The sequence below is a fragment of the Mobula hypostoma genome, chromosome 6 (assembly GCF_963921235.1).
Source record: "Mobula hypostoma chromosome 6, sMobHyp1.1, whole genome shotgun sequence".
Lineage (NCBI taxonomy): Eukaryota > Metazoa > Chordata > Chondrichthyes > Myliobatiformes > Myliobatidae > Mobula > Mobula hypostoma.
The window spans coordinates 107,979,211-107,991,429 of record NC_086102.1 but is presented as its reverse complement, the minus strand read 5'-3'; the positions used below and the strand labels follow the sequence as shown (position 1 = coordinate 107,991,429).

The 12,219-nt window shown below is 46.2% G+C and overlaps 1 protein-coding gene across 2 annotated transcripts in view; it reads right to left on the bottom strand.

The window, feature by feature from the left end:
- Positions 1 to 1,375: 1,375 nt before the first annotated feature.
- The window catches only part of LOC134348275 (gap junction gamma-1 protein-like), a 49,996-nt gene continuing 39,152 nt past the window's right edge, over positions 1,376 to 12,219 (bottom strand). Inside the window, exons 3-4 of one of the 2 annotated variants that reach the window (XM_063051408.1) lie at positions 6,493 to 7,626; positions 1,376 to 3,821 (exon numbers count right to left, since the gene is read on the bottom strand). In XM_063051408.1, coding sequence (XP_062907478.1) covers positions 3,808 to 3,821; positions 6,493 to 7,591 — 1,113 coding nt within the window. In that variant the 5' untranslated portion in view covers positions 7,592 to 7,626 and the 3' untranslated portion in view covers positions 1,376 to 3,807. The remainder of the gene's footprint in view (positions 3,822 to 6,492; positions 7,627 to 12,219) is intronic. The other variant, XM_063051407.1, reaches the window with a different exon arrangement.

The following is a 12,219-nucleotide window of genomic DNA, read 5'->3' as shown; positions in this document are numbered from 1 at the left end:
TAGGCTAATCCAGCACTCTCTGCAGTTTACATTCCTCATTAAACCTTTATTATCGTCCTGCTGGATAATCCCTCCTTTCCCTCTAAACCCTACTACAAGAATCATTAAAGCACAGAGATCATGGCTACAATAAAAACAGGTAATGCTAGAATGCAGGTCGAGGAGGTAAGGGGAGAGAGAAAGAGGGAGGGAGGGAGGGAGAGCAGAAAGGTAGAGAGAGAGAGAGAGAGAGAGAGAGTGTGGAAGTGGAGAGTATGTTTTCAATAGTGGGAGAGTCTAGGGCCAGAGGGTACAGCCTCAGATGTCCCTTTAGAACAGAGATGAAAAGGAATTTCTTTAGCCAGAGGGTGGTGAATCTGTGGAAACCGTCGCCAGTGGCTGTAATATTTAAAACAGAGGTTGATAGGTTCTTGATTACTAAGGACACCAAAGGTTACACAGACAAGAGAGCAGAATTTGGTTAGGAGGGATAATAAATCAGTTATGATGAAATGGCAGAGGACTTGATTGGCTGAATGGCCTAATTCTCCTTCTCTGTCTTGTGCTCTTATGGTCTGACTCTAGAAGTCCCTTTCTCAGCTACTCGCACACATGAACAGCCTCCGGCCTCCAGTCCTTGGCCCCAGGCTCTCAGACATTGTAGCCTCCAACCTCTAGACAAGGGAACCCAGGGGTTTCGCCCTTCAGACATGTAGCATAGAACATAGAAATCTACAGCACGTTACAGGCCCTTCAGCCCACACTGTTGTGCTGACCATGTAACCTATTCGAGAAGCTGCCTACAATTTCCCTACCACACAGCCCTCTATTTTTCTAAGCTCCATGTACCAAGAGTCTCTTAAAAGACCCTTTTGTATCCACCTCTACCACCTTCACTGGCAGTGCATTCCACACACCCACCACTCTCTGTGTGAAAAACTTACCCCTGATATCCCCCTTGTACCTACTTCCAAGCACCTTAAAACTATACCCCCCCCCCCCTTCCCATGTCAGCCTTTTCAGCCCTGGGAAAAGCCTCTGGCTATCCACACAATCGATGCCTCTCATCAGCTTGTACACCTCTATCAGGTCACCTCTCATCCAAGGAGAAAAGGTCAAGTTCACGCAAACTATTCTCATGAGACATGCTCCCCAATCCTGGCAACATCCTTGTAAGTCTCCTCTGCACCCTTTCTATAGTATCCACATCCTTCTTGTAGTGAGGTGACCAGAACTGAAGACAGTACTCCAAGTGGGGTCCAAGATACCAAGATTTTGAAAAGCTTGTCTTCCATAATGTTCATATATATCAAATCATTACACAGTACATTGGGGTAGAACATAAAAATCAATAATAATGCAGAATAAAGTGTAAGAGCTACTGTAAAAGGGCAATGCAGATAAACAATAAAGCACAAGATGATAATAAGGTAGATTGTGAATCTGAGAATCCATCTTGTCATACAAGAGATCTAAACTGTCCCATTTGTGTGTGTTTGGCCCATACCTTTCCTATCCGCCACGGACCTGTTCTGGAGCCTTTTAAATGTTGAGTAACACACACAAAGTGCTGGAGAAACTCAAGCAGCGTTTACGGAGGGAAATGAACAGTCGACGCCTTGGGCTGAGACCCTCAATCAGGAGTGGGAAAAAGATTATCAGTAGAGTTGGAGACCGAAAGTTTAAGAAAGAAGAGGGAGGTGTCAGAGATGGACCAAGTAAGCTTGAGGGCAGGGTGGAAGTTGGTTACAAAGTGTTTAAATGTTGTTCAGTTTATCAGGATGCTACCAGGATTAGAGGGCATGTCCTAGAGCGAGAAGTTGGACAAACTTGGGTTGTTTTCTCAGGAGCAGCGGAAGCTGAGGGAAGATCCGATAGAGGTTTATAAGATTTTGAGAGGCATAGATAAGAGCAGACAGACAGTATCTTTTCCCAGGAACGTAATGTCTAATACCAAAGGACATACATTTAAGGGGATAGCGGGTAATTTCAAAGGAGATGCGGGGACAGGGACAGGATACCTGGAATACACTGCCAGCCCTGGTGGTAGAGACAGATACAGGGAATTTTAAGAGCACAATGTAAGGAATGTGAGGAAAATGGAATGATATGGGCATTGTGTAGGCAGAAGGGATGAGTTTTGTTTACCATTTGATTGCTAATTTAATTGGTTGAGCACAACGTTGTGTGTTGAAGGGCCTGGTCCTGTGCTGTACTGTTCAATGCTCTATGTTCTGCCTGCTCCAACCAGCACAAGGTAACGTCGGAGAATCAGTGTGGCTGACAACACAGAATTCGACAGCATAAGTTAGTCAGCATCCCTTTTTATTTCTCTATATATAAAAAAAGCACAACAGCAAAGGCAGTTCACACATGAGATAATAGAACACAGTGGCTCACTGCTGTAGTAAACAGATCACCTTCTGAGCACAGCAGTAGCTGAGGAAGGAGTCTACAGGTTTGGCAGGTACCTGAACAAGTGTCTTTGAAATGAAAACAGCACAAAGTGAGCCTCAGTGGTGAAATGTACCGGACTTAAACACTCGGAACATGTAAACTACATAGAACCCAGTCAGAAAGACAATCTCAAATCCCAAAGGAAAATATTCACCAAAAGAAAAAAAACATAGTGGATTAAGAACCTATGCATTTTTACCTAAAATATATATAAAAAAGTAAACTGCAAACTGATCTTTGGTTCATACACCTTACAAAGGTGGACAGGTGGGTGGAAAAAACAATCTACAGGTTAGACCTTATTCATAAAGGCTAGAGTTACTGGCCAATGCAAGGCTTCCTAGTCAGCTGCTCTGCCTGTAGTCCCCAGAGAGAAAAAGAGAGACCTCTGGGCAACAAGCTGAGAGAAAATTCAAGGAACGCAAGGGAATACCCACCTGCCAACCAACCAGAGAACCCTGGTGTTGCTGATGCTGTCAGAGAGGCAATCCCCGCTGTGTCGCTGCGCATGACAAGAATGAATGATTCTGCGGAGATTTTTGTTGGGTTGAGGGGCAAGGTGAAGGGCCGAGGAGGAAGTGAGTTGAATTCCAGGAGTTAGTAACTGTGGAACCGTGGCCTGAACTATATGTCATGGAATTGTGCAGAATGAAACAGGAAATCTCATCCGGCGACCTACAGCAAAATCAGTATCAAGTTCATTAAAATATAAACACAAAAAAAAGGAGATTCATTTGATCGCTGCTCTTCCTCAACACCCAAAGTTCTGGAATGTTCTACAGCTGTAAACAACTGGAATTTAAAAAATAAATCAATTGGCAATCAAAAGCCCAAAACTACACTGGGGTTTCTTATTAAGATACACAAGAAAAAAATAGAATTAAAAAGTGTCTTGTTCTATCGGCAATTGCCCACAAAGGGTCAGGTTGAGGATGGTTGTGGCCTAGAGGCGTTACTGCCTCTCAACACTTTAAGGAAGACAGGCATTCCACCTCGGACTGCGGAATGCTGGTTCAGTGCTCCCAGAGGAGGCTAGATTAGTGTCAAAGCTCATCCAAGACACACTGTACCCAACTGCGTTGTGCATGGAATGTTTCAGAAAGGTACCTAATAGTACAAGTGAACTGACACCACCGGTTTTCACCGTGTAGTGTAGTCACGTTCTTCCCAATGCCAACGGCACTCCCACCCTCCCACCCACCCACTATTCCAGCTGTATCCAGAGGTTTCAGTTAAAAATTAGTGTCCTTAGCGCCAAGGAGGTCAAGATGAAACACTAGTTTTTTTTTCCAGTTGAGGTCCCTTTCTCAGTTACTTCAAGCGTTCGGACTCCCTCCGAACCGCTTAGTCGAAGAGCCGGTTCCATTAGGATCAGCCTCTCAATCCTGCAGGGGACAGAAAAAAAAGATAGGCATGGTTAGAAAAAAATTATAGAAAAATAGAGGGCTATGTAGGAAGGAGGTTTAGACTGATCTCAGAGCAGGTTAAAAGGTTAAGACCAGGTCAAACTTTGTGGGCGATCGGACCGGTACTGTGCTGTAATGTTCTATTTGTCCTACGGTTAACTATTTATTTATACCACATGGGTACAAGCCCCTTGGCCCAGTTCATCCATGCCAACCAAGACTCCCATCCAAGCAAGTTTCATTTGCCTGTGTTTGGCCCTTATCCCCCAAAACCATGCGAGGAGTTTTGATATGTCACCAAAGACTCGAGAATTCTGACTGGTTCCAACACCATCTACTACACAGGCTCCAATGCACAGGACTGGAAAAAGCTGCAGAGGGTAGCAAATCATAGACATAGAGGTACTGCAGATGCTGGAAACCTACAGCAACACACACAATGTTCTGGAGTAGCTCAGCAGCACAGCTCTGGGTGGGAATAAGCAGTCGACGTTTTGGGCCGAGACCCTTGATCAGGACTCATGAAGAGCTTCAGACTGAAATGTCGATTGTTTATTCCCATCTACAGATGCACCATTCTCCTTTCCAGCTCTTTACCTCATCCCTCCCCCTTCAGGTTTCACCTATCACCCTCTGTTTCTCTCTCCCCTCCCTCCACCTTTTAAATCTACTCCTCAGCCTTTTTCTCCAGTCCTGCTGAAGGGTCTCGGCCTGAAACGTTGACTATAATCTTTTCCACAGATGCTGCCTGGCCTGCTGAGTTCCTCCAGCATTTTGTGTGTGTTGCTTGGATTTCCAGCATCTGCAGATTTTCTCTTGTTTGTGGAGTGGATGGGCTACAGCATTAGAAGATGAAGAACAGAGATTCAGTGTCCACTGAGTGTATGTCAGAGATAAAAAAAGTTTTGGCAATATCGTCACAAATTTTTTCTCATGAAAATTTTTATACTCTCTCATTTACTTCCATTATATAATAAGAAGTTGAATTTATGCAGTGGACTTATTAAATGGTTTTGTGGCCAGGTTTGCAGACAATATGAAGATAGGAAGAGCGACTGGTATTGTTGAGGAGGCAGGGAGTGCAGAAGGACTTACACAGATTAGAAGAATTGTGCAAAGAAGTGGCAGATGGAATATAGTGTAGGGAAGTGCCCTTTGGTAGAAAGAACAAAGATGTAGACTGAACAAGGAGCACACTCAGAAATCAAAGGTGCAAAGGGACTTGGGGAGTCCATGTGCAAGAACTCCTAAAGGGTTAACTTGCAGGTTGTGTAGGTGGTAAAGGAGGCAAGTGCAATGTTAGCACTCATTTCAAGGGTCACAAATATAAAAGCAAGGATTCACGCTGAGCCTTCATAGCCATTGGCCAGACCGTACTTGGAGTACTGTGAGCACTTTTGGGATGCTTATCTAAGGAAGGATGTGCTGGCATTTGAGATTATCCAGAGGAAGTGCAGGAGAACAATCCCAGGAGCGAAAAGTTGAATTTATGGAAAGCATTTGATGGCTCTGGGCCTGTACTTGCTATAGTTTAGAAGAATGAGAGGGGAGCTCATTGAAATCTATAGAATATTGAAAGGTCTAGATCAAGTGGATGTGAAGAGAACGATTCCTATAGTGGGAGAGTCCAAGACCAGCGTACACAGCCTCAGAATAGAAGGACGTCCCTTTAGAACAGAGATGAAGAGGAATTTCTTTAGCCAGAGGCTGGTGAATCTGTGGAATTCATTGCCACAATGGCTGTGGAGGTCAAGTATTTGGAAATATTTAAAGTGGAGGTTGAAAGGTTCTTAATCATTAAGTGCGTTCAAAGGTTACAGGAAGCAGGCAGGAGAATGGGATTGAGAGGGTGAAAAAAATCAGTCATGATGGAAAGGTGGAGCAGACTCAATGGGCTGAATGGCCTAATTCTGCTCCCATGTCTCACAGTCACCATATATTTAACCTTGAGATTTATTTTCTTGCAAGCATTTACAGGGAAATAAAGGAATACAATAGAATAAATGGAAAAACTACACATAAACAACCAAAGTGCAAAAGAAGGCAAATTGTACAAATAATAGTAAGAAATTAATGAATTAGTAAATAATACTGAGAACGTGAGTTGTAGAATCATTAAATGTGAGTCTGGAGGTTGTGGAATCAGTTCAGAGTTGGGGTGAGTGAAGTTATCAATGCCAGTTCAGGAGCCTGGTTGTTTTAGGGTAATAACCTTTCCTGAACCTGGTGGTGTGGGACTTAAGGCTCCTGTACCTCCTTCCCAATGAAGGAGCAAGAAAAGAGCATGGCCTGGATGGTGGGGTACTTGATGATAGATGCTGCTTTCCTGTAGCAGCAGGGCTTGTCTGTGTCCAGGACAAAGAAGTGTGCAGGAAAAATAATTGCGGACACTACCACCCTGCAAACGACTTTTTCTAAATGCTCCCGTCTGTAGCGGCATACCGGGCCATAATGCAACCAGTCAGGATACTCTCCACTGTCCATCGATCGAAGTTTGTCGAAGTTTTAGATGACATGCCAATCTTACGCAAACTTCTAAGAAAGTAGAGGCTAGAGCTTATTCAATCTTTCCTAGTAACTCAGGTCCTCTAACTAAAGCTCCCACCTCCCCACAACATGGGTCCGCCTTGACCTTTGGCATGGGGTTTACCTGTCTTCTCGGAGCATGTGCCTTCCTTCTCCTGAGCAAAGTTGAGGCGGTTCTGTTCGACGGCAGTTCCGTTGGACTCGGGGCTGCCACTCCTGTGGTGATCTGGGACATCCCCGTATGCTCGGTATGCCATGCTCAGCTGCTCCTGGGCCATCCTGAGGTGTCGGTGAACCATGTCGGTCATTTCCAGGCTTGCCGGCGGTAGGCCGCCCACCGCGCCACGGTAGGACATGTCACCGTTGCTCATCTTGGTCTGCTCCTTGCGCAACACGGCGTGGTAGCCCGGTGGGGCGAAGGCGCGGCACTTGGCCAGCCGGCGGCCCCTCAGCCCGTCCCGTATCCCACCGCAGCCCAGGTGGACCAGCTCGAGAATATTGAGGAAAAGGCAGAGCCCGCTCACCACATACATGACCAGCAGAAAGATGGTCTTCTCGGTGGGACGTGAGACGAAGCAGTCGATGGTGTACGGGCAGGGCGGTTTGCTGCAGACGAAACCGGGCAGGACCTGTAGCCCATAGAGGAAGTATTGACCCACCAGGAACCCCACCTCGAACAGCGTCCTCATCAGAAGGTGGAACACGTAGACCTTCATCAGGCCGTCCTCCTTAATACGCCTCCTCCCATCGTGCGGCCTCTTATCAGAGGTGTTCTCATCCGGCTTGGATAGCGACTCGGGCTCGATCTCTTCGGAGACCATGGGGTCCTCCTCATTGTCGCCATCTGCCTCCTCGTAGTCCCGGGCGACGCCCCGGTGCACCATGGGTATCTTCTTCCTGGGCTGCCTCCTGCCCTCCATCCGGGCAATCCGGTGCATAGCGAAGCCCAGGTAGATAACGGAAGGCACAGAGATCAGGATGATCTGGAAGACCCAGAACCGGACGTGAGACAGAGGGGCGAACGAGTCGTAGCAGACGTTCTCGCAGCCCGGCTGCAGGGTGTTGCACGTGAACTTGCTCTGTTCATCGTGGTAGATGGCCTCTCCACCCACAGCTGTCAAGACGATGCGAAAGACCACCAGAACTGTCAGCCAGACCTTGCCCACGAAGGTGGAATGATTGTTGATTTCCTCGAGGAGCCGGGTCAGGAAACTCCAGCTCATCCTGGTACCTCAGGTCTTCTTCGAGAGGGGAAACACTGCAGGCGACAACAGAACACAAGTGTGAACAACGGTGTCTCCATCAAACCTCTCAACAACCTTCAATCTTTTGAAGCTTTGTCAGGTATTGGTCAGACCACACTTGGAATATTGTGAGCGGTTTTAGCCTTCTTATCTAAGAAAAGATGTGTTAGCATTGGAGAGTGTCCAGGAGGTTCACAAGAATAATTCTGATAATGAAAGGGTTAATGAAGGAGAAGTGTTTGATGACTCTGGGCCTGTACTTGCTGGAGTTTAAAAGAATGGGGGTGGGGGGGGGAGTTCTCAATACAACCTTTGAATTTTGAACGTGGAGAGACTGTTCTCTAGGTCTGGAGAACAAGGCCTGAGAATACAAGGATATCCCTTTAGAATGGAGATAAGAAGGAATTTCTCAGCCAGATGGTGGTGAATCTGTGGAATTCATTGCCACAGATGGTTGTGGAGGCCACTGGGTATATTTAAAGTGGTGTTTGATAGGTTCTTGATTAAAAGGGGCATCAAATGTTACAGGCAGAAAGCAGGAGAATGGGATTGAGAGGGATAATAAATCAGCTATGACAGAATGGCAGAGTAGACTTGAAAGCCCAATTATGATCCACCACATGATCCTACTTTTACCCCCACGGGTGTGTGGCACAGACAGCAATCCAAAGATTACTATTCCGGAGGTCCTGCTTCTCAGCTTTCTACATAACTCCCTGTATTCTCTCTTCAGGACATTATTCTTTTTCATACTTATGTCATCGTTACCAATGTGTATCATGAGTGCTGGCTGCTCACCCTCCACCTAAAGACGTTGTGGACCTGATCCATGACATTCCTGACACTGGCACCTGGGAGGCAACGTACCATCTGGGTGCCTCTTTCACGTCCACAGAATCTCTTAACTATGGAGTCCCCTACCATTACTGCAATCCTCTGCTCCCCCTCTCCTTCTGCGCCTCAGAGCCAGAGACCCAGTTGCTGTGACTTTCTGCTGGTAGGTCATCACCCAAGGCCATCGCTCCCTGGAACTGGCCATACAATTAGAGTGGTAAAAAAAGCATACGTCAAGCTTGTCTCCATCTGTTGGGGCATTGGGTATGAATCAGGAAGTTATCTTGCAGTTGGAATATTGTGTGAAGTTCTGGTCATGCCATTTCAGGAAGGATGTGGAGGCTTTGGAGAGGGTCACCTGGATCAGAGAGCACGTGCCTACAGGAGACGTTGGACAAACTTGTTTTTTTTTCTCGCTAGCGTGGTGGAGGCTGAGGGGAGACCTGATAAGAGTTTTATAAAATTACCAGAGGCAATGATAGGGTAAGCAAGCAAAATCTTTCTCTCAGGGTATGTCAAGTACTAGAGGACACACGTTTAAGGTAAGGAGGGTGTAGAGGAGGCTGCGCTGGGAGCACTGGATGTAGTAGATGACCCCGACAGACTTGCAGATGAAGTGACACCTCAACTCAAAGGGCCGTTTGGGAGATTGAATGGTGGTGAGGGAGAAGAGGCAGATGTAGCTCTTATCCCGCTTACAGGGGTAAGTGCCGAGAGGGAGATCAGTGGGGAGGAATGAGTGGACACAGGAACTACGTAGAGTCTCTAGGGGACATCAATAGCCTGTCACTCAGCAATTCATTGGCAGAGACTATTGGCAGCCAATTAACCAACCAACCAGACTCCACATAGACAACAACCGAGGTCAGGATTGTACCTGTGTCTCTTGAGCTATGAGGCAGCAGCACTAAACACTGCTCCTCCATGTCTTCAAATCCACACACCTGGTATTGGTGATAGAGGATGCCCTATTATAGAGGCATGGAGTCACAGAAAAGTACTGAAAGTACAGAAAGAGACCCTTTGGCTCATCTAGTCCATGCCAAACTATTAATCTGCCTACCCCCATTGACCTGCGCCTGGACCATTGCCTTCTATACCCTGACCATCGATGTACCTATCCAAACTTTTCTTAGATGTTGCAATCGAACCTCCATCCACCACTACCGCTGACAGCTCACTCCAGACTCACCACTCTCTTAGCAAAGAAGTTCCCCTTCATCCTCCCCTTAAATATTTCATCTTTCACCCTTAACCAAAGACCTCTAGTTCTGGTCTCACCCACCTTCAGTGGAAAAAAATCCTGCTTGTATTTACCCTATCTATATCCCTCATAATTTTGTATACATCTATCAAATCTCCCCTCATTCTCCTACACACCAGGGAATAAACTCCTAATCTCAAAAACTTAGGTCCTCATGTCCCAACAACACCCTTGTATATTTTCCACGTACCCTATCAACCTTATTGATATCTTTCCTGTAGGTAGGTGAACAGAACTGCACATGACACTCCAAATTAGGCCTCACCAATGTATTCTACAACTTCAACATAACATCCTCCACCAACTGAAACAGTTTCTCTCAATCTCCAGCCTCTTAACTGAAGGCTGTGCACCACCTGGTATGCAGCCTCCAATGCGCAGGATCGCAAGAGGCCAAAGAGGGCTGTAGACTCAGGCAGCTCCGCCAACGGCACAACCGTCTTCACCATCGAAGACATTTTCAAGAGGTGGTGCCTCAGAAACACTCTCACCACCCAGGACATGCCCTCTTCTCATACTACCATCAGCGAGGAGGTATAGGAGCCTGCAGATACACATTCAAAACTTTAAGAACGACTTCTCCCTCTCTGCAATTAGATTGCTTAACGGTCCATGAGCCTATGAACACTCCCTCACTTGCTTCTTCTACAATATTTATTTGCCTGGAATTTATGGTATCTTGATATCTTGCACTGTACTGCCGTTAGAAAACAATAATTTTCACGATGTACTTCAGGGATAATAAACCTGATTCTGATCATAAGCCTCAATACAAGTAAGTGTGAGGTGACACATTTTGGAAAGTTAAACCTGCATAGGACTTATGCTATGAATGGTGGGGCACTGGGGAGCGCAATGAAACAGCATAATGGGTTGGAAGCGTGTCATCACAGGCGTACGGGGTGTCAAAACTGGCCATCTTCAGTCACAGCACTAAGTTGGGACATTATGTTGAAGTGGTGAGGACGCACTTGGAACACTACAGCATAAGACATTTGTCTAATCCAAGCAGCATCCTGGTAACTCTCCTCTGCACGGTCTTTTAAGCATCCACATCCGGAACTGAACACAATATTCCAACTGTGGTCTAACCAGCGTTTTACAGAGCTGCAATATGAGCTCGCAGCTCTTCAACTCGAACCCTTGACTAATGAAGGCCAACACACCGTACGCCTGTCAAACACCCTATTAACTTGTGCTGTAACTTTCAGGAATCTATGGATGTGGATCCCGAGATCCTTCACACTGCTAAGGATCCTGCCATTAACCCTGTACTTTGTCTTCAAATTCAACCTTCCAAATTGAATCACTTCTCACTTTTGCAGATTGAACTCCATCCGCCACTTTTCTGCCCAGCTTGGCATCCTGTCAATGTCCCATGGTAACCTGGCCAAACCTCTGTAACTCCAGCCACCTTCATGTCATCTTCAATCTTACTAACTTACCCTTCCACTTCCTTATCCAAGTCATTTAGCATAACCACAAAATGCAATAGTCCCAGAACAGATCCCCATGTAGCACCACTGGTCACCAACCTCCAGACAGAAAACACGCAAGCTACAACCAATCTCTGCCTCCTGTGTGCAAACCAATTCTGAATCCACACAGCCGAGTTTCTCCGGATCCCATGTCTCCTGACTTCCCGAATGAGCCTGCCATGGGGAGCCTTATCATATACCCCACATCTACTGCTCTACTTTCATCAATGTGTTTTGTCATGTCCTCAAAGTATTCATCAGACACGGGAGGCATAACCTACCCCTCACAAAGCTATGCTGACTATCACTAATCAGACTATGTTTCAAACACTTGTAAATCCTGTCTATTAAGAATCTTCGCCAATAATTTTCCCACCATTGAAGACTCAACTGGTTTACAATTCCCAAGATTATTCTTACTTCCTTTCTGGAACGAAGAAACAACATTTGCCACCACCTATCCTCCAGTACTACTCCTGTGGTCAAAACACAAAGATAATACCAAAGGCCCAGTAATCTCTTCCCTTGTTTCCCAGTGTAATCTGGGGTTTATCCCATTCGGCCCCAGGGACATATATATCCCAATGTCTCACAAAGGTTCCAGCACATTCCCTTTCTTCATGTCGACCTGTTCCAGCATTTCATCCTATGCCTCACTGACCTCACAACAGTCAAGGTCCCTCTCACTGGTCAATACTGAGTCATTAGGAACCTCTCCTACCTCATCCAACACCAGGCACATGTTTCCTCTCCCATCCCTGATTGGTCCTACCATCACTCTACTCATCCTCCTGTTCTTCACGTACATATAGATGGCCCGGTAGTTTTCCAGAAGCCTACTCACTAAGGCTTTCTCATGGCCCCTTCTAGCTCTCCTAAGTCCATTCTTAAGTTTCTTCCTGGCTGCCTTGTAACTCTCTAGAACCCTGTTAAATGTTTGCTTCCTGAACCTTTAGTGAGCTTCTTTCTTCCTCTTGACTAGATGTTCCACATCTCTCATCAACCATGGTTCCTTCACCCTACCATCCTCT